At 38.8% G+C, this 22715-nt stretch overlaps 2 protein-coding genes across 4 annotated transcripts in view; both read right to left on the bottom strand.

The window, feature by feature from the left end:
* Positions 1–536, bottom strand: part of SLC12A4 (solute carrier family 12 (potassium/chloride transporter), member 4) — a 56517-nt gene extending 55981 nt beyond the window's left edge. The window contains exon 1 of the mRNA XM_010584770.1: positions 460–536. The gene's annotated coding sequence lies outside the window, so the exon portion shown is untranslated. The remainder of the gene's footprint in view (positions 1–459) is intronic.
* LOC104842448 (dipeptidase 2-like) lies at positions 284–21699 on the bottom strand. Of its 3 annotated transcripts, none has more exons than XM_010584781.1 (12): positions 21481–21699; positions 19420–19521; positions 13571–13847; positions 12695–12821; positions 12088–12217; positions 11611–11752; positions 10656–10725; positions 9974–10150; positions 9345–9432; positions 8625–8700; positions 6840–6975; positions 284–5590 (listed from the first exon to the last, which is right to left on the bottom strand). In XM_010584781.1, exons 3-12 carry the CDS (start codon positions 13702–13704, stop codon positions 5399–5401), a joined length of 1272 nt encoding a protein of 423 aa, XP_010583083.1. In that variant the 5' UTR covers positions 13705–13847; positions 19420–19521; positions 21481–21699; the 3' UTR covers positions 284–5398. The 3 variants fall into 3 exon arrangements, with proteins under 3 accessions (XP_010583083.1, XP_010583091.1, XP_010583098.1); XM_010584789.1 differs by having other exon boundaries at positions 5498–5867; XM_010584796.1 differs by lacking the exons at positions 284–5590; positions 6840–6975 and adding an exon at positions 6985–7212.
* Positions 21700–22715: the final 1016 nt, after the last annotated feature.

Below are 22715 nucleotides of genomic sequence, written 5' to 3'. Positions count from 1 at the left end.
CTCTCATTGCAGAACTGGCAAAAGAAAAGCTTTATGAAAACAGTGAGACCATGTGTAGAGAAAGAGCTTCAGAGAAAAATATTTAATGTAGGGGAAAGCATGATCCTAGTGAATTTTACAAAACAATTTGGGGAGAAGCAGCACAAACAGAGCAAAATTAAGTGTCTTCTCATTTGAGTTCTGATCATTAAGGCTAAAGCCTTGATTAGAAGCAGCAGCATTTCTGTGATGTAAGCTAAATGCTGAACTTTGTTTACTTAGCTTTTTTTTGCCTTATTTCCCCCCCCCCACTATTTGTTGACTCATGACAGAAGAAACTGAACCAAGTTTAATATCTCTCTGAGGTCACAGCTTTAGGGAAGAGGGGTTGTTTGTTGCTTTTGCTTTGCAAGAAAAATAAAACTTCACAGGTTGAAATGATTTCTCAAACAGTACAGGCATTGGGGAAAGAATTGCCACCTTCGCAATTTGAGTTGCAGAAAGTGAAACAGGCTACGAACAGGTCATCTGGTAATACTGGACCAAGTGACTGAGGGGTTCTAGCTCAATCACTGAAGATCCTAGACATCTGGAATACAGAAACGGGACAAAAATGCTACAAATGCCACAAATTTTGTTTTTCCTCTGACAGAAATTACATAATGAACTTATAAATAAATATGAAGGTTAATAAAAGCTTTTCCATTTGTCTGGTTTCAAAAGATAAAAACTGAAAATTATAAGAGTACCAAACACCCACCACCATTTCAAGTTGTTCTATGTAGATGTAAAGTTTGTAGGTAAGATATCAAGACAAAAATCAAGACCAGATTAAAAAAAATAAAAATTGTTCTTGAAACACTGAATCAAGCCTTCCAAAATACTCCAAGAAGGGTTATCCAGCATCACAGTCTGTCCTGAAAACAGTTCAGCAGGTCCCCTAACATACTGCTCTGGGTCTGCGAATTGAATCCAACAAATCTTAAGAGAAAATGAAAGCCACTGTTAGTGGGAAGAATCTTCTGGTTATTTAATTTAGATGTTACATTTTCAGAATTTTAAGCAATTTGATCATTTCCATATGTATAAATCCAGAGAAGAGTAAACAGAGGAGCTGCTGCTTTCAGTAGCAAATGGAAGAAATCCAAGTCGCTGTAGTCTGCTTTTCTGCTCCTCTCCTCCACTAGCACCTAACACTGAACGTAGTTAACCCAATTACTGACGTGATCAGCAGGAAACCCACCACCTGAGGGAGGAAAACAGTTCCTTTTCAGTTAGATCAGCTCCCTGAACCAGCTTATCATATAGTTACACAAACAGCAGTGCTGTCACAAGGGACAGGGAGACAACATGCAGTGAAGAAACAGGGTAGGACTGCAGCAGCCGAAGCTGACACTGGCATAAACTGCTATGGCACTGCACCTTACTCCAGAAGGTGATGGAGATGCAATGATACACAGCTTTTCAAAGTTGATTCTGCGGTACAGATTCCCAGTGAACCTTACATTTAAGATCAAACAGAAGTTAATAAACTTATATAGGTGGTTAGACTTAATGCATGATGTTTACTGACCTTGAAACAAAGAAATGTGCTGGCATATTGCTTGAGCAGCTTGATATGCAAGAAGGAATGCAGATGTTAAGCACTAGCACAGTTCGGTAGTCCATATCTAATGTAAAACATGCAAAAGTCCTTCCATGGTCCAAACAAGTCACCCACTGAGTAGAAGTTAGATACGTGAACTAAACTACTCAAATTTTACATAACAGATCAGCTGCATAGGTTAGACCAGCAATAGACTTTTTAGGCCTGGTGTCTAGTATCACCACTTACCCAAAGGAGACAAGTGAGAATTGAAGTTGTTTATTTCTGTGGATGCTACAGCCCATTAGTCTGGAAAAGGATAGTACTGGGGGAAGGGCGCTGGCATCAACATTTTAGAATCAAATCAATTGTCTGCATCAATATTACATCTGCAGTTTTTGGTTGTTCATATCACACATGCAAAAGTATGAGCCTTGGACTGTTAAAGATGCCTTGAAGTTTGGTTCTTATTTAGAAAATCAGCCGAAAGTACTTCATAGATTTTGAGATTTACAGAAATAGTAATAACTATTTTCAGAATTCATGTTAGCATAACTCATTTAGAAGAGGTAAATAATGACTTGCATTCCACCATTTGGCAGCCAACAGAACTTATTACAAAGTTCGTATCTCAGTTACATCTGATACTTCACTGATACCACTAGCCATAATAGAATCTGTCAGTTGAGCTAGCAGGCATTTCAAATTACCAGTGCAAATTGCTCTTATTAATTGGTGCAGGGCAAAGGCATTCAATTTCAGGATGACTCATCCTCTCCATTGGGAGGCAGAAATGAGAGTGCAATCATTTTATGCTTGAGCTGTTAGAAATGCAATGTTGTGACTACAGCTACAAGCTGCTGTCAGTAGGACTGGAGACACTAGCACTCAGACTGAAGGGTCACTATAGTTTTTCTGACAGCAGTCACAGCCATATCTTACATGATTTTACTTTTGAAATGGAATTCTAATGAGATGCCTTTCTACCATGTTTCAAGCTGTGTGGTTTTGATCGTTTAAGAAGAATAAACTAACTGCATCTATTAGATAAGCTAGATACCATGTCCATAATCATTGCATGATGCACAAGATTCCATTTCTTGTTTGATGATTTTGCACTCTGATATTGGTTTCACCCAAGCAGCTTATTTGAAGCATTCTGAATTAACATTGAAACTTGTAATGGAAAAAGGGACTTCTAGATCATCACACATCTGTGAGAAATGCTGTGAAGTGGAGGTTATCCTAATCTTGGCGCAGGCAACCTGTCTGGTTCACCATAAGCCTTTTTCTCTGTGACTTGACTAGCTTGACCAAGTGATTTGCTGCAGGTAACACTGTCGTCATGGACTCACAGCAATGACCGAGTCATCCATGTTCCCTTTCCATAGGCACTTGCTCAGACTTCTCTACATGTTAGGTGGTATCTGAGTGAAGATGAGGCTGACTGCCTACATCCAGGATGCTCTAGGGTTAAACCTACCTGACTTTCTACTGCCTGCAATGGGGGAGGCTACCTTCCCTGTGAAGAGCAGACCCAGAGCCCTCATGATACCCTGGCCTTCCTTCTTCAGCAGAGTTGCATGGTTCTTTCAGAGTTTCCTGGAATTCTGAACATATACATTGTTTCGTGAGATTACACCAGTACCTATACACACTTTTAAACAATATTTTATTTAAATTTCGTGTATATGTTTTGCCACAAGGTTACAAATTATTCATTGCACAAAGCAGTCAAACAAATAAGTGCAATACAGTGTAGATAAAACAAGGAAATAAACTACAAATATCTATAGCATGGTGGAATCAGTTACATAAAAGTATTATCCATATCTTTAAGAAAAAGAATATATTTTTAATCCATGCTTCAGTATGGAAAAAAAAGTAGAAATTAGTGGGCAGGCAAGTGACAATGCAGTAGAAAGAAAAAGGCTGGAAGGAATAAGGAAGCATCTTACATTTCAAATATGTAATCACAGTACTAATTCTGTGAAAAGAGACCATAGATGGGAGTTTTCCAATGGCTTATGGAGCTATTAACAGAAGTACTGATGGGAAGTAAAACATTTGCCCTACTGAATTCGTCATTTTACCAGTAAAACAAGTTCTGATGCCGGTCAAGCAGTATTGGGAACTTCTGAGTCAGTGCAGTAGTTCCCCATTGTGGACACATAACCAGGACTAGTATTTATTGAGAAACTGTTCTTAAAAACTTGGCTTGTATGCAACTAGATTATTCAACATGATTTGTAAAGAATTCATTAAGTGGCAGTAGTATATTCAGAATATACTTATCAAGGAGACCACCTTATCAGAAGCATGAATGAAGCTTCATTTTGAAGCAATAAAAGAACAGTCTTCTTCCAGAAACCCTGCTTGTACATGGAATGCAGAAATGGATGGCGGGAACAGTGTCAAGTGACTTTAGAAAGCCTTGCTTTCAGTTGTTAAATACTTTGTGTGTTTACAAATGCTGTCCTTAGATCAATTACAGGACTTTTATTTTATACTAAGGCTAAATGCTGTAGATGTTGCATCAGTAAATAAAAGCACATATCATGGGATAAAAATCACAATTAACAGCAAGCATCATGAGAAGGCATTTACCAGCAAGCACTGTGAAAGGACCCTACAAAGATGTAGTGCTGCCATCTTACAGTTTCATCATGAATCTCAGACTATTTGATTAAAATTCCAGGTTTGAGCCATATTATCCTACCAAGAATAGGCCTATGGCACTATACGCTCTTCTGTATAACAGCAGCTTCTAACCTCACATACCTTGTGTATTTAAAAATGTGTTCCAAAGGCTGAAGCAACAGATTTATAATAAAAAGGTTTCTTTCTAATCTGATGCCTGTGAATCCTGTGCCAATGGTCTGATTTTAGCCAGCTAGAATAAAAATAAAATAATAAAACTTGTTATTGATAAGGATCATTGTTTAATTGTGAAAAAGATTTCCACAAAGCTGGGGAACATTCTAACAAATTTTTTATTTAAATACTCATTTTATACTTTTCAGACTGCAATAAAAATATCAGACCAAGATCTCACCCTCTGAGTAGCCAGAATTCCTGCTTTGTCCTGGTTTATTCTTGCTCCCAGCTTCATGAACATGTAGCAAACAGCAAGTTATAGAAACAAGCAATGTATAGAAAAGTATCTACAACATTGCCTTGTCACCTGTACCTGAATGCAAGATACCTACCTCCACCCTTCAGTAACTCTCCAGTTGCCCACTGCCCTCGTCAGGGTTCAAAAATAAGAGTTTAGTACTGCAGGATGGATCCCTAAAGCTAGTGGTAGTCATGAAATCTGAACTGAAATAGCCATGTCACCCATCTTGTCGTCTTTAAACTAAACAAAAAACACCACCACTCGTGGTCTTCTCCAATTAAGCCATCAACTGATGATGAAAGCTGTATGATTTTACAAGGCGTAACATCTGAAAACATCTCAGCATAGCTGTCTTAATCATATTCTCTAGTTCTGGTGTGGAACTGCTGATTCTGGACTCCAGTATTTATACCAAGTGCCACAATATGGGTACCAAAACTGTGTGTCATGTATTAGAGAATATATTCATTAGATGTGGATACTTTCCATTAACAATGTTGGTCCTGGTTTAGCCAAGTTGACACAGAATTTATCCCTTCAAATTCTAAATGCTTTTGCTACAACATTTAAAATCTATGTTAACTTTCAAGTATGCAGGTGAATTTATAGAAAATTATATAAAAAATTTAGCATAGCTTTACATTAACAAAACCACCAAAAGATAACTACTTGCATTGCAGATTGTTCCATATATCTCTCTCTAGACTCCATAGATCTTATGATTCATAATACAGTATTAAATATGATACAGTTACAAGTGTCAGACTAAAAGGTTGTGCCACAGATGGAAATCCAAAGGACCTGGTTGTCTGAAGCTGATGATTATGTAGGTCTAGGCGACAGGAATTTTGTACTTCTTGCAGAATTTCACTTTCACCTACATCCATTAGTCTATTAAAGTTCCGCACCTAGAAAAATTCAAAAGGTTGCCCCTGAAAGCCAGACTGGCACAACAGCAAAAAGCTTTATGCAGCTAGCAAATTCAATGGTATTTCAAGTGAACCAACTCAAACTTTATTGCAAAAACACATCTGAATGTGAGGAAATCAACATCATTATCCTGATGTCTGCATTCCTATGAAACACTTCCCAGAATTCAGTACAGATATATTACAGGCAAGAGTCACATCTCTGGCTGTTCTTTGTCTTGGCTCCCTCCACATATGGATGCATTAGCTGCAAAACCTTAAGCAAAAAAACTCATGAGCTTTCTTCCCTGAAGTCAGCTCACAGTCTCAAGACAGAGCTTCAAACATCTCTAACTTAGAAAGAAAAAAATTACTAAATCTCACAGATTGGTTAGGTGTGATGAATTTCAACCTCTTCATAATGCCAGTCTGCCCCACGTACAACTCTGCATTAGCTAGATATTTTGGCAGATTAACTGGAACAGTACAAAATTCCCTGATTTCTCTTCATCTAACATACCGCAAAAAGGCAACTGGAAAAAAGATCACTGTGAAATATATGTTGTCTATATATGTCTATATATGCTGGCTTTGTGTATAATATCTACTTACTTATCCCTATATATAAAAACAGCAGGAAGCTAGCAGTTTGCAAGTTTCAACAGAGGCTTTTGAAAAAGTTACCATTTAGGGGGTCCTTACTCTCATACAGTCTCTTTCCTTCCCTCCTCTCCTCCCTCATCCTTCTGGATTAGCTTCTCCCATTTATACTTGAAGCTCGCTGTGATCTAGTTCTTATGTTTATGGCTCATTAGTGATCTGGTCGTGGCAGGAGCCTTTTGGATAGCAGCCCAATCCCATGACAAGAATTAAATTGATTTGCAGGAGTCAGCATTCCTTACTGCACCAGCAAACACAGCCAGACTGTGACGCTGGTACGTCCGTAGTTTCTCCAAACCATGAAGTGATTCTGTTTAGAAGTCAGTGATGTGTACTTATCAGATTACCACCAAGAGAAAAAGTTCCAAAGAGTTTTGTCCGCTCTCTCACACTTCCCTTTATTCTGCTAACACTCTTTTGCCATCTTGATGTCTTTCCCACCATTTGGAATTATTGCATTAAGTGCTACATTCCCTCATAACTCTCTCACTGAGAAAAAAAGAAAAAAAAAAAAAAAGGCAGCAAGACACCAACAGTTCCTCTCTCCCTCTTAGTAAGGATCAAGATTCAGTTTAGTTTTTAATCTTACATTTTCCACTTCCCTGAAGACACGGAGAAAGTTCTCCCGTAAGACCCCTTTCAGTTCAGTTTCATTCCATCCTCTTCTAAGAAGTTCCTCAATCAAAGAAGGGTATTTAGAAACATCTTCCAGTCCCTCAGGGAAACTGTTGGCAAGAGTCACACAAGAACATTCAACACACATCACTGAAAATATGTAGAAAAATATTTTTAATTAGTCTTTTGCACATATTCACTTTTGGAGTAAGCTCACCTTGGATCCTATTCTTTCTCTGAGAAGTTAAAAAAAAAAATTAAGAATTTGACTGACAAGCAGAAGCAGGGTGACAATGAAAGGCTTCTTCTGCACAGAGCATCCCATCAGCAGAACAAAACTGTCTATTCTGGAATGAAGATGCACTTCTGTATAGGCAGAACAGCAGCACGAAGGATATTAAAACAAAACAAAAGAAAAAAACCCCAAACTCATATGCATTAATCCACTCTTTATATCTGGCCTTTAGAGTAAGAGGAAACAGCTGCATCACAGATGGAGTTGGTGCAATCCACTTGTGTAACTGAGAACAAAAGGGAACCTGCAAACTCATGGTGAGCTAAGGAGTTCCAGGCAATTTTGAAAATACAATTAGAATAATAATATTGTTTTGAATTCAGCAGTTTAGGCAGTGAAAAGAAAGCTATTCAGAACCTCTACTGAAGAAATTACAATAAACTAAATTGACCTATGTCTTGTGCTAATTCTTATCAGAATAAAAAGAAATTAGAAGTAAGAAGCTGCAAAACCTGCATTGAACAGGTATTAATTGTATTTCCATGAGTCTTTGACTTTATTTTGAGATAACTAATATGTTCTGTTATTTTTATTTTCTGTGCAGGTGTGGTGATAAGCATTTCTCAAGAAGTCTGTTCCATTACTTTCTACTGGGACTTAGGACCTTAACAACTTCACCACCAATTAAACTGATGGTCTTTGTGAAAATGCATGCAATAAAATGTGTCCTTGTGTTGCAAAATTTATTTTTATTTTGGAGATTATAGTTTCAGAGCTATGAGTACCTAACTCTCATGGGAGCTGACACACTTTTTTTGTGGTCCTACTTTACAGATGTGAGTCTGACTGTGACTTTCATACACAAGTGTGTCAGACCCTAGGGAAAAAAAAAAAAAGAAAAAAAAAAAGGAGATTAAGATTCAACAGAAAGATAAAAAGCAAAAAAAGCTTTAGGGTTACACCAGCAAATGCCACCCAATCTGCATTTATTTCCTGTACTGTAACAACACTAGCCCAGGAGTGAGGAGGAGAGGTTATGCCGTAGGCTGTTCACCATGCCCTGCTTGCCTCAAACACTTCCCAAGCCCCGAAAGCAAGAGTGGTTTCACAGCCCCCAAACAATTTGGGCTTTCCCCACTAGAAAGTAATAGCGGAGGAAAAAGTTTTGCAGCATCTCCTTGGGCTAAGCCATTTATCATCTAAAGGCTGAGGCAGCTTTTCTGTCATTCATCTTTGGCTTCTGGAGGAAAGCACCCTCTATCACTATTTTTATGTGTGCAAACCACTGCCTAGAACACACAATTGCAGAGTTAACAGGGCATTAGGATCCATTTCCACATTTGTAGCACTGCTTCACACAGTTCTAAAAAGGAATCATTGTGCCCTTCTTTCATGAAACTTGTTTTAGTACTCATCACAAGGCAACTTGCTACAACTCTTTTAGTCTGCCTTTTTTTTCCCCCAAAGTGTCAAAACCTTCATAATTTAAGGAGCAGATGTCAATGTATGTACAATTTTACTAACCGTTTCACTCCGTCGTAGTCACCACCAATTCCTATTGATTCTGAACCTGCAATTTTCTTTATGTGGTCAAAGTGATCTGAAATCAAATATCAAAGAAAACAGTATCTAAGCAACCAGCAAGAAGAAATAATACAGTTCAGACATATTGGCACTAGGCAACTGTTCTCCTTAATCATGGATTCTTAATCAAATCCTTTTAAAAAAAGTCAAAAGACATCCTGATAATACACGTTAAAATTTAATAATGCAGTTGACATATTCTGGATATTTACTGAAGCTTAACTAGTATCAGGCACATCAGGCAGCAATCTTCAAAATAACAGCTACACTGATGAGATGCAAATGAGGAAAAAGACATGATCATCACAGCACATTAATTCCCAACAAGTAGCCCACATATACTAACAGATTTTTCATTACCCACTACATACTTATGTTTTCCACTCTTAATTACAAAGGCTTAAAATGTTTTCCAGAAAGTAACAGCTACTTTGGGATTAATGGTTCTTGGCTCCATTTAGGAGCATCATGTCCTCCAGCTACACACCTTGTACCTCTTGTTATTGTTTAATGAATATTAGCTCCAAAAATACCTAGAGCTGGGGTAAGGTGTGGAAGGGAACAAACAAGCAGTCTAATTTACATGATCTCAGAAATGATGCAAACACCAGGAAATTCATAGAAGCCACCCACAAAAACTACAGTATATTAACTTCAAACCTGCAAGGGTAGAAACATTAACAACTTTTCTGCCACAGGCCAGTACATCTGCATTGAAAGTCACCATGATAATTCCCTTGTTCTTTTTCTGAAAGATATGAAGAGACAGGTGACGAGTGGACACTCGTGTGTCCTGCAAACCTCACAGGCATCTCATATAGATCCTTCTACATCCATCCATCAGTGAGCATAACAACACTCTGTAAGTCAAAGCTCAAATGGCTACACAAGGCTTTGCCTCTCTGTCCCTTACCCTGGTTTCATTGTATTCTCATGTAGCCTGAATCAGCAGAAGTCCAGTGACTACATCAAACTCAATCAGAATTTCAAAGTACTTGCAAACACTTCATTTTTGTAGCCAAAGACAAAACACAACCCAAAGAAAATGTCTCAGAAGTGAATGTGTAATTTGTTGCTCAGGGATCTGCTTATAAATCCAATGCAGAGATGACAAGGTGAAAAGTAAATACCACAATTTGAATGCACAAGTTTGCATCAAACTAGCCAAACATTGGCATTAAAATAAAAAAAAAACAAACAAACAAACAATAAAACCAACAAAACAACAAAAACAAACACACACACCCCAAAACAATAAAAAACCCAAAACCAAAACCCGTATCGCTCACCAGTTGCTGGAGGATATCATCAGGAACATTTCTTGAGTGATTACATACAGAAAATGCTGAGGAATGGCTGAAAATTACTGGTGCTTTTGAGATATTCAGTGCAGCTTTTGCTGTGGAATATGAAGTATGAGATAAATCTATCACCATACCCAGGCGATTCATCTCCTTTACCACTTCCTAAAACAGATTTACAGACAAGAGTGTCAGTATTAAGTTTCCTTAAAGGAAACCATTTAGCTGATACATGTAAACAGATAAAGAAATTCTGCAGTGGTCAGCTAGTCATAAACATGCTGTGCCTGTATGGATTTCTTTTTACCTATGAATTTAATAGTAATATATTCACTCACAATTAACTAGCACACCACCACATGCTCAAAACATAGAAAACTTAGTCAATCTAAAATAAGTCATTTGAACTGTTATTCACATCCCACTACTTTTGCATATTAACTCATACATCTGATCTGTATTAAGACAATTGTTATAATTAAATCTAGTGCTTCTTTTACCCTAAGGAACATCACAGGGAATTTTGTTTGACTGAACCCTGATCACCTCCTAACTAACAAGAACTTCCAGTAATTAATTTTTAATGACAAGTTGCTTTTGAAAAGATAAAGCCAGAAGTTGTTAGTTGCATGAGAGATTGCTTAGATTAACATCCAAAAGAGCTCCTTACTTGGCCGAATGCAGTCAGACCCATAACACTAGGATAAAATTGGTGTATTCCTTTAGATGATGATTCAGACCTTAAAAAGGGGAGTGAGGGAGGAGAAACATCATATTATTCTGGAGACTACAATATCAGTAACTGAAACTTCTTATGCTACACACAATAAAAATCATTACCATGTCACATAGCCAAATGTAGGGATAATGAGCTACTTAATATGTATCTTGTTCACATAGTGCTTTTTATGTTCATAACTATTTTCTGGACATTATGCCTTCAGGTTCAGGACTGCTGTATGTTTGAGAAGCAATGCACGACAAGCAAAGAGATGCTTGTCAGAAATTTTCTGATTAAACAAACCTTCCTCAGAGAACAAGGACACACTGAAATGTCAGTTATCTGTCAGCCAGAAAGCCTGCTTTTCAGCCCTCTCTGCACACAATTCCCCTTTCCCTGAGTCAGTACAAGAAGGAATTTTGTCAATCCAGCAAAGAGTAGGTGCTAATATTCTGATACAGTAACTAAATACCCATCTCTGTAGCTGCATATGAGACCTGCACTTTTGAGCTGGCCAGAGAGGACAGTGTTGAAGGCTGCTGACTTCTTACATAGCATTTACCCTCTTTTACCTACATCGTATGTATTTTAAGTACTCTTTTTTTTTTTTTGGCCTGTTTTGCCCAATTTTGTAATAAATCGAAGGGGATAACAATTTTACCATCTTTGTGTTGTTAACAAGGTTTAAAAGTTCCCAAATTGTCAGCATAATAAGCACTACATAACAGATACTTCCATCTCCCACTTGACAGATGGCAAGTGATTTACCCCAAAAACCTATCATCATTGACTTCATTCAGAGCCCTTCACAGGTGAACTCTGTGTCTGAATCCGTATTTTCCCCATCTTGGAGCTGCCACCACTTTACACTAGACAGTCACACAAAAGCATGCACATTCGTTACCAAGGTGTATTGCAGGAATGCGTTAAAGTCATGTAACGAACACCCAGGTCATAATACATCCTCAGTGTTGCCAAACTGCTGTCAATGGAGTGACCGCCTTCTATTCCGATCAAACACGCAATCCTCCTGCTGTCAGAGATACCTGGAAACAGCAAAGGAAGATAATTCCAAAGTAACTTAATGACAGATAAGAAGCCAGCACTACTGAGCAACAATTGTTATTGTAAATTGCAAGCAATAATATGGACATTTTCATAGAAGAGGAGCTATACTACTGCACGTTTATAAGGCAAATTTTCTTACAACTGCGGTGTGCCAGGACTGTGCACAGAGTCAGTTATTGTGGCTCAGTGGAAAAACTGAAGTTAAAGTTACCCTTTAAACCAGGATAACTTGCCTGCTTGCAGCTCTCCGTCTTTTGCACATACCTCCTGCAATCCCCTTTAAAAAAAATTCTGTTACAAGAAAGAGCATCACCTTGGGAAGTTGTCACAAGTTCAAGCTCTTCATAGCTGTTACACATCCTCTTGACAACATCAATTTGCTCTAAGGTCAGACGCACAGCATCCTTGTTCTGAGCGCTGCAAAGAACATACACTGACCAAAACTGAAAGAGACATTGACAAGTAAACTGCTGTGTCTCAACTTGGAAACTTTCATTTGCCAATAGTGAAGTTCACGAGCCCAGGCCAAAATAATTTCCTACAGTTTACAAGGGACCTGCCACTATAGTTTTTCCCCCCAAAGGAAGAGTTACGATGCCAAGCAAGAGCATCCATTCCAGATATGATTAAAGCCTCCTGACACACTCAGCTACTCCACAGTACACCCAGGAAAGCAGATGTAAATTTACTTTATTTATCACAAAATAAATGCCACTGTTTTGGTTAAGGGTGCTTGGATTATAAAACACAAACTTTTGAAACACAAATGTTATTGAAAAGTGTCTGTGGCTTTTCCGTTTTATTGTTTTTTTCTTTTTTCAACAGAAAGAGCCAGAAACGAGGCCAGGAGTACTTTTGTGACTGGGAGGGAGGCAAATGTAAAAATACGTTCTCAGACTCACAACCATGGCAGTACATACCTGAGCTCCCACATAACCAGCTTGAAGTTTCACAATGTTTGTGTGGGTCTTGTTGAGTTCTCTTAAGTTGACTTTACTGAGTCTATTTTGGTAAAATATTCTCAGCTGCAGTACCAGGTCATTGTGGCTAGAATTGAAAACAAATAGGACTTGTGATAGAAATAAGTCATTCCCCTTCTAACCCAAATGTAATTTCTTCCACTGTTCATAGTCCCTTAGACCATTAATTGCCAATAATCCTTGCAGTAACATAGGCTTAGAAGTCTCCCTTCTTTTGCAAACAAGCTTTATTTCTTAATTAGGACAGCAATAAACTTTTTTTGCTTCTCCCATTTTTATAGCTGTTGCGTTCCTGTATCTATTTTTCTCCCTATCATTTCTGAAGGAATGGAAGAACTGAAATCAGCCACCACACTCATTAGAAGCAAGTACTTGTGGTAGATTAATCAGTGCTGCCTGTGCTAGAATAATCAGTGTTTGCGTTCCCAGGTCAAAATACACTCACCACAGGCGTCATTCCTTCAAGTTGTAAGAGTACCCTTTCAAGGTATGATGCCTGCTTTCTAGCTCTGCACAGAAGTCATGGCTAATGAAAGATGCCATTAAATTATGGAAGGAGACCAGGACATTATGTACGGGGAAACAATAATTAAGTGGTGAAACGTGACAAGAAAATCACAAATGCATTTAGAATAACCTGATGCTATAGTAAGCACCCTCTGAACCAAAATTCATTCGGGATAAATCACTGCAACAGTAACTAACTGCTATATGCTAGTAACAGCCTATGTATCTACTGATCCAAACACACTTCAGCATTTCCTCCTCACTTGTCAAGATTCACAAAGAGGGTTTCGTTGAACATATTTTATATACCCATCGATTAAACGTGCATCTTGCATCAGCTCGATAGCTCTCTCTCTCACTGATTTCTCATAGCTGAATGGCACCATATCAGAGAAGAACATCAACAGCCACAGCAACTTTGTTGTATTTCTCTTCATTTCCATTTTCCAGTTTGCTAAAGCAAAATGATACCACAATTATTTGCTGATGACAATGAAACAGCAAAATTTCCAGTCTGCAGAGTTTGTAGCCTTAATAGTATAGGCAGAGCTGAAATGCCTCTCTTCTGGTAAGGCCAGGGTGAATTCTGCAGGAGGAAAGAAAGAAAGAAAGAAAGAGAACGGTAAACAGAAGGGAAGGTAGCAGCAGAAACTGCAAAACAGCTACCTTCTCCCAAAGATTTTAAGGTCTCTGGCTATTGTGTTTTTGCACATATAACCACTCCTTGAAGTCTGCTGCTGCCGCCAGCTGACTGCTGAAGGGAACCAACTCCTCAGTCAGAGCTGGCAGAGTGAGCCTAATGGACCCTGGACACACACCTCCCCAAAAAGCAGTTCCCAAAGCAGCGTAACAGGGTAGTTTTCTTGTTACATTAACTGGTTTGTTCTCATTATTTGGGAAACCTCATACTGAAATGAACACTGAAACTGCTTTCGAGAAATTCCAAAAATCAGCTACTTCTGAGTAAACTGTATTGTTAAAACACACAGCATGTCAGAGTATTTTCAGAGGAAACCTGCTGAAATCCAACACTTTTCCATACTTTAGCAAGGACAATATGTGTCAATCTTGAAAAGGTCACTTTATTTCTATGATGAAATGGGTATGACAACTTCAAGAGTAATCCAAGCACCGCCTACTCTCTTTTAAAATATAGTACTCAAACACATGGACAACAGCCTTTCAGGTGTCAGTCAAAAAGCATTATTTACAAAGAGATTAGAAATACCTTCTGTTCTATGTAAAGTAAATGTAAGATCTGCTAGGAGGTGAAAATACCTTTGCAGGGAAAAGGTTGGGGTTTTTTTCCCTCCACATTCAGAGTTACTGGCAGCATTACCTGTAAAGCTGAGGAGCAGTCACCTCCCTTCATTCACTGGAGTGACATACTAATTAAATGCATGTGCCCTGTAAATTCTTTCAGATCAAAGAAGTTTGGCTAGAATTCTAATATTGCAGAGCCAATGCTCAAATATTTCCAAAAGAAAACAAACAAAAAAGAAAAATAATGTTGACTTTTCATTTGGTTTCCACTATGAGCCAGTAAAGTTTACATTTATAAACTTTCTTCTGGTGGCACATTAGTTTGTTTTTACTAATAAAGGAAGTTGGGTTTATGTATTCCTTGTCTGTGAAGGTAAAAACAAATAGCAAATATCCAAGATATGATAAAATTACAAGGCAATTCACCTTGCCTGCATGCTTTGCTTCTCTTGTCTCTAAGCAAATTTTCTAAAGCAACAGGAGGTGGACATAAACCCAGGAAATGGTTTCCTGATATAAAGCCACATATTCATCAATAAAGTCACAGACATCTCAAGGGAGATCCATAGGTGACAGTGTCATTGGAAGCAAATTCAAGTCACACCAGGCAGATTACCTATTGATGGCATCCTGTTCTAAACACATTTATTTCTTCCCATTACTAGAACATTTTGATTACAAAAATCAAAGCCAAAATAAGAGTACACCTGTAACCAGGATATTGAAAAGCAGCACAGTGAAAATCATATTATTAAGATTCTTATATTTCCAGCCTATATATTAAACCATTTTCCTGTCACCTGCAATATGCATACTGTAAATCAAAGGAAAAGTTAACTGGCTTATTTGCCCTGCCTATGCCTGATACAATGTAAATACATTAGAAATGACTTATATTTAATAAGCCAGTATAAGTTTAAGCAAGCTGTGCAATTAAGATGTTTTAAAATAAAAATTAATCCATTTTGCATGTATTTTAGCTCAAAATCAAAATAATGTAAAAGTTAAGAAAAAAAATATTAAGAAATTACCTCACAACCTGAGTTTAGAAAGGTGCAAACTGCTATTCTGAAAAAATCCTTTAACTTTGACAAAAATTCCTAAGGCTCCTCTTTTGAGAAACTGGCCCAGGCCTTTTCTGTTTCACGAGAATTGGGAATGCATTAAACTGTGGGACCATCTGGCAGGAGGTACTTTTGAACAGTGGGAACATACAAGCTTATACAAAAGGTGGCATAGACGGAGAAGCACGTTTAAAATCAGCCCTAAAGTGGTCTCAGAAAGAAGCTCTAGGACAGCTGAATAAACACAGTAGTACGCAGGCACAAAAGAAGATCCAATATAAATATGATACCAGGGGACCTGTGGCACTAAAGAAAATTAATAACCCTCACCCCTTAATGTTTCCTATGAGAAAAACTTCATGTCAGGAATGGCATAGAGAGCATTTGGGAAGTACAGAGGTCTAATGCTACATAGAAGAAAGCACTCTAGAAATAGATTCATCCTTCAAGGATGCTTAACGGTGTATGTTCCCATTCATTAACAAACGTAACAGAAGCGGTTGACTTCAAGTTTCTTCTTATGTGTACAAAACTTAAGAGTTTTTGGCTAGGTCCTTAGGGGCCCGTCAGTTTACATCATAAGTCTACGCATCTGGGTTTTCTCATGGGAATGGTTTCCTGCAGGCCCAACTACTTCCCCTGGGGTCAGAACAAGGACCAGACCTTCCAAGACTGGGATGATACTCTCAGACTGTCCTTCTCCGGAGCACAGCTGACTCCCTGGCAACACTTTAATTTACCCAGGATTTGTACCACAGCTGATGGAAGAAGCCCTTATTCCTCTCATGTCTGCACAATAACCAAGGGAATCTTCTGTGTTTTTCCCACATTGACTGATTGGAAGGGAGATTTTTCTGCTTTTATTCATTGCCACAGCTTTATATTTGTATACAGGGAAAAATTTATTGGGAGGATCATTTTCCATCGATTTTTATGTAATACTGCCTTTAGCAGAAAAATATTTGAATTGTCATTGGAAACAACTGTGATGCATCAGTGCTGAACAAGTTGACCTCCATTATTACTTTTACTCAAAGAAATTGAATATTTATAGATTATGTGTTTTGGGAAAAATGAGGCAGGTCACACATATGTGGGCTTACACATTATATCTAGGTACAGCAAAATCCATGTTCAAAATACAAGCCCTGTTGTGCTACTATGACGTGGTGTTTGATTTCCTTCTCTTACGTGTCTTCAGTAAAATCCATTTATGCAAGAGGGCACATTCCAAAAAAGAAAAGATAAACAGAATCCTACTGGAATCTTATATGCATTTAAAACTGCAGCAGTTTGCTTACAGTTAATTTATTTTAATTAACCTCATGCAGAAAATTGGAAGATAGTATGTAGTGGGGATATAAAGTAAACCAGGCCCAACAGCCTGCTACTTCTCTTGCCAAGCTCCTTCCTCCCAGCCCTGGGGTATGCAAAGCAAAGCACACCATTAGTCCCCATGGGACAAACCCAGAGGCAGTCTCATGAAATTGTTCCAGGAACTGAAATACATCTCTTCAGTTCTGAGTTAGGCACCACAGCTGAGTCTCCCGCAGACCAAAAGTCTGTCCCAAAGAAATATGTATAAGTACAAAGAGAAAACTTTCTTCTTACTTTCAGCTCCACTCCAGCTACACAAAACATCACAGGCTTGCAACATACAGAGACACACCCTGTGGGAGAGATAAGGAGGGAGGTGCAAAATGCTGCTCCCTCTCTTCTTCCACGTTACACTTCAGAGCCAAAATGTCTCTTTCCATACCTACCTTTGCATCTCTCTGAGAGCATAACTGCTTTTCATGCCCACCATAGCTCTGCACACAGGACAGGCGCAGCAATTTTGCGGCATCAAGCTTAGAAAAGCCATCAGCCCACAGCCCAAAATAAACCCTGACAGTCACTGGAGAGCTGCAATAGGCACAGAGGGAGTCTTTGCAGACACGCTACAGAAATAAAGCTTTACTGCCTCACACTTGCTAGCTTCTACCATTGGTTTACATTCTCCAAGCTCTTCATGAACAGCTAGGAAGTTACTATCAATAAAACATAAATGCTGAGAAAGCATACATTACACAGAGTATTCCCACGTCAGGGAGGACAGAGCTATAATGAAGCAGGATGGCCACATCTGCCATATAAGGATGCAACAAGGGGGGGTTGCTCTTTTAAAATAGATAGATTTTACTGGAAAATTTCACAGTTAAAAAGGAAAGTTTTTCTGCATGCTTCTGTCATTTACCATCTTCGGAAGTATGGGCAAGCTGCCTGGCCCCTCCTCCCCTTTCCAGCAGGCAGGCCAGACCTCACTGCAGAAGGTTCAGTAAACAGCTGCTGTTTAAGAGCAGCAAATCTCAGCTAGGAATGGCATTCCTTTCATCCCATTTGAAGTCCCTATCTTCCATCTTAGTCTTTATTAAAACACTTCATGACAGCCATTATATTAATACTTGAATTTGTTGAATTATTGTGCCAAATCAAATATAATAAAGTGCAATAAAACAGAGCTCACAGCTCAAGATAGTAATATAACCTGAAAAATGAAGAAAGTTCATCCCCCCCCACAGTCCAGTTATGCTGAGATCTCATGTAGATAATCCTAGTGTAGCCCTGAATTAACTACCTCAGATCATGGCAGCAGCATAGTTGCAACAGCACAGACAACACAAGGTGACCAGGATCTTAGGTAAAAACTTCCTTGCTGACCACTGGTCAAAGCATGGATTCTCCCTATTCCTTAAATAATAATTAAGCATAATTAGTAATACATAAATATTAAACATATTTTTAGGAGCAGAACACATGCATCATACTATGACGTTTCTAAGAAAAGATACCAATCCCTTTGAAATTCGCTTTGTCATCAAGATAGTCTTTCAAACCTTTCTCAATTTTTGCTTGAAATTCCTTCCACCATCACCAGCCCTGAATCATGTCAGGTCTGTCTGTTCCCCTGTTTAGAAACCTCCTTGGTGCTGTATTACATTTTATAATTTCCAACCTGCTATTCCTTCCCTGCCTGTGCAAAGGTGCAATGAAGTGCCATCAAGCAATGAGAAAACATGGTGCTGTTAAACTTATTGCTTAAAACAGGAATAAAAGGGAATATATACAGTAGTGGTTGGAAGGCATTTCAGGATCTCTAGGAAGAGAAAGGAACAAGCAGGGTAGCTTGTCCCAAACTTCCTTGGAAAGAGGAACTCACTAGGGGCAATTACAGTACTTCCATATACAGAGAAAGTCGCTCTTAGCTTTCAGCCTTGAATTTAAGTGCATCCTTGGATATTTCACATGCTATCCACCGCGCATGTAGACTGCAAGTTTTCCAGATGCAATATAACCGCAGGTGGCAAGACTTCTTTGCAACTGAAGTGTAGGAGATTCATTGCTTTCTCCTTTAAAACAATTCCATAACAAATTTTATTATTACAGATAAAAATTATATTTTAAATACAGGAAGATTTCTTATAACTTCCCTTAAGAAAAGGACAACTACTGAATTTCTTTCCTAGGTTTTCATCCTTTATTTCACCGTGTTTTTTTCCTGTGTGCAGTTTTTAAGACTTTCTAACAAATTCAAATTGCTCAATCCAGTAATTTTGAAGTAAATAGGAGCTTTGCTAATGCTATGCATTTTTTTATCGAATTACTAATGATGAGAACTATTTTCTCAGAAATCCTAAATTACTGAAATTCTTTTAACTTCAAGACAGACATGCTTTATGGCATGATTTCCTAAAGGCAGAACAAACCAGAACAGCCTGTCAACTACTTCTATACCAGTGTAGTAGACCACATATTATCAGGCAAAACAGTGTCCAGCTTAAGAGTGCTGACCTCAGTGAAAGGGGCTGGCCAGCAGTGTTTGATGCAGGGAGTCAGCAGGCTTCTTTGTTAATGTGCAGCCTCCTCTTTCTCTGGTCTGGTGATACTGCTTTCCTGGAATGCAAACCAGAACCCGTTGAATAGCACGTACAGACTTGAGAAAACAACTAGTCCAGGGTTCCTCTCTGTGAAGGTACTCCTGACTATATGGACCACAATAGGTTTCAAAGCTATAGACAGCAGATTATATGAAAGGAACACTCTTCTTCCCAGTCACCCCATTTGGGCCACCTGTCCCATGCTCCTGTCCCTTATTTAACATGTGCTCTTCTCCATGCCAGGGTCAGTGCAAGCCATGTCCCCTCCAGCCCCTACTCCTGACAGACTCATTCGTTTTGGCAGAGTTTTGCCCAGTTCCAAAATTATTCTAATATTTTGGAAGTGTTTGGATACTGCTTTCAAAAAACAATGCTACAAAATAGTGAGAGAGTCAGACAAAGGCCACAAGGATGACCATTACTGATCATTAACAACTGAGTTTTATCATAATGGATGCAGCCCACGGAAATACTGCTCTCACAGGAGGTAATGAACTTTGCTTCAGCACAAAAATGCTTACTTGGGTGTATGTGCCACAGCGGAGTTTACCTGTCTCTCCCTCACAGCTGTGTTAAGCAGCATACTCAAGTAAGAACTCTCAGTAGAGATGGCCATGAACAGTTTTAAAAAGACAGCATTTTCAAACATACCATGGCTTTTTTTTTTTCATTTTTTACTTTTTTAGTGCTGCCCACATTTTTCATTCTAAAAGAGAGCGCTTTGTTTTCTTCTGGTCATTGCAATCAAATGAAAGATTTTGAGGAACAGCAGTTACTGGTAACACCTCATCCTCAAAATCCTTCCTCAGATGGGAGTACAGTCTCAGAGAAGAAGTTTTTCTTCCATAAACATGCATCAGAAACATACATGCATTGTGAGACCCAAAAACTTTAGTGGAACAGCACTTTTACAGAACTGTAAGGAATAGAGAGCAATCAGAAGTTCTTTCTTTTCTGCGTTGTGGCAACCATAGAGATTTCTCTCAAATGTCAAAGCACAAATACAGACCTTGTACCACAGTGAAAAAAATCCTTGTATCTCTAATCTAGAAAATGTTAAATTTGTTTGTGGCAGCTCAGCATGCAAAATGCTAAAAATGAAAGGTCAAAAAATTGCACAAGCATCAGAATTCTGGCAAGCTGGCATCAAAAAGGCAAAGTAATTTCTGCAGGCATTTTTTGATTTCAAATTCCTCGGGCCAAAATATAGATCAGATCTGCAACCTGTATCTCTAGAAGTCTGCCAGATCCTGACAAAATTACTTTAAAGGGAACACTGTTTTAATAGCTTATTATGTACTCTGTGGCATTGTACAGTAAAACTGCTATTCCAGAAATCCACAAAATTTGTCAGTTCAAAATGCTTAATGAGAAAGTAGCAAGCCTTGTTCACACAATAACACTGTTCTGATGCTATAAAAACTACTACACATAGTAAATTTTGGTCCAATTACTTAGTATTTTTCTATCAATATGAAATACATAGTGATTTTCAGGAACATTTTTAAGCAGGAATTGTACCTACATGTTCTTCAAGCAGTTTGACTGCTAACAGAAATTATACTTATCTATACATTACCAAATCTCCATTCTGTGTATTTGTACAAAAATGCTACTCTTGGTAGCTGTAAGAATTTCCTATAGATTTGCTATACTTAAGTACCTTCTAGGTTTCATGCAAGATTTTCTTTATACTTTGACAGTAAGATGCATTTGCCTTTGAAACTGTTTACATTAAAAAAGACACATAAGTATATCATCATTCAGAAATCAGTTCTTGAAAATTGAAGGAGTATTGCAAGCAGTACGCAAAATTAAGAACATGGTATATTAGGCACCCCTGCTTAAACAACATTTAAAATACAAAACCCACACCGCTTTTTTCCATGCTGACTAAGCAGAGTTGAAAAGTGGAAGCTGACATGAGATTTATAGCTTTTTCTTGTTTATCTAAAGGCTACTTGGAGCAGGTTACCTTCTTAGGAAAATGCAGTGGAGTCAAAATCCACATTCCACTGTGTTGGATGCAAGAGCCAAAGCTTGGCACCAGGTTCTCCTGGCATCAGAGCAGCAATGAAGAAACGTCCTCTATTTCTTTAGCTCACGCCACAGGCTTCACACTCAGCAGGGATTTGGACACGGCCCCTTTCAGAGATAGGAGAGAGCTGTGAGAGAGCTTTTCAGCTCGGCTCCCGCCCACAGGGGAACTACAAGCCTTGTGCTGGGCTGTGTTCAAAACCCAACATTTCCTCCCTCTTGTGGCAGGCTGTTTGTGCAGTCCATCATGCATTTGCTCACCAACATATGATGTGTTTAACACTACTCTGTTTATATGGTTTAGAAATAGGTGCCCCTCATCACAGAATAATTTAGGTTGGAAGGGATGTCTGGTGGGATGTCGTCTAGTCCAGCTACCTGATCCCTTCAAGGTTAGATCAGGTTGCTCAGACCCTCATCCAGTGGAAGTTTTGATGTCTTCAATAAAAAGATTATACAGCCTTTCCAGATCCCTGTTCCAGTGCTTGCTTATTCACATTTTGATTATTTTTCCCCCGTTATACTCAACGGGAATCTCCCTTGCTGCAGCCTGTGATGGTTGCCTCTCATCCTCTTGCTGACCTGCTCTGAGAAGAGTCTCTTAGATTTGAACTTACAGTAAACACAGTTACAGGTATGCACCTTACTTGTAAGAGACTGAAAGAGTTAATCTCTCAAACATTGTGGTGGGGCAAGTTCTGCTTAAAGACAAACCCTGCACAGCAAGGAACCAAGGTGAAAAGCCCATCAGCTCAGACATCAGCAACAGGAGGGGGAGCGCAGCTCCCTGTCCTGATAAACTGTTCTGATACAAAGATCAAACAATGGCCATGTCTGCAGGGAAGAAGTTACTCCACCAACGACCCCCAAGCCCAAAGACTCACAAACTGCTCATTAACCTGAGGAGTTCGGGTGCCCGCTCGAAGGAGGGGCAAGGATGATAAAAAGACACAGACTGAAGCCCCGGGTGTGCAAGCCCACCGGGACTGGACACCTCGGCTGAGTGGACCCCTCGGCTGACTGAACCAACGCTGGACTCAGGACCCGTGAAATCTTTCTCTCTTCCTTTCTCTCTCTCTGTCTTCTCTCTTTCCTTTTCCTTTTCCACAATCCCTACACCTCATCTGTTTCAAGATATAAACCGTTGACCAAGTCTGAGACTAAGAGTGGATC

Source organism: Haliaeetus leucocephalus, unplaced genomic scaffold (genome assembly GCF_000737465.1).
Source record: "Haliaeetus leucocephalus isolate CR32 unplaced genomic scaffold, Haliaeetus_leucocephalus-4.0 Scaffold92, whole genome shotgun sequence".
NCBI lineage: Eukaryota > Metazoa > Chordata > Aves > Accipitriformes > Accipitridae > Haliaeetus > Haliaeetus leucocephalus.
The sequence above is the reverse complement of the archived record's forward strand: the minus strand, read 5'-3'. Positions and strand labels throughout refer to the sequence as shown.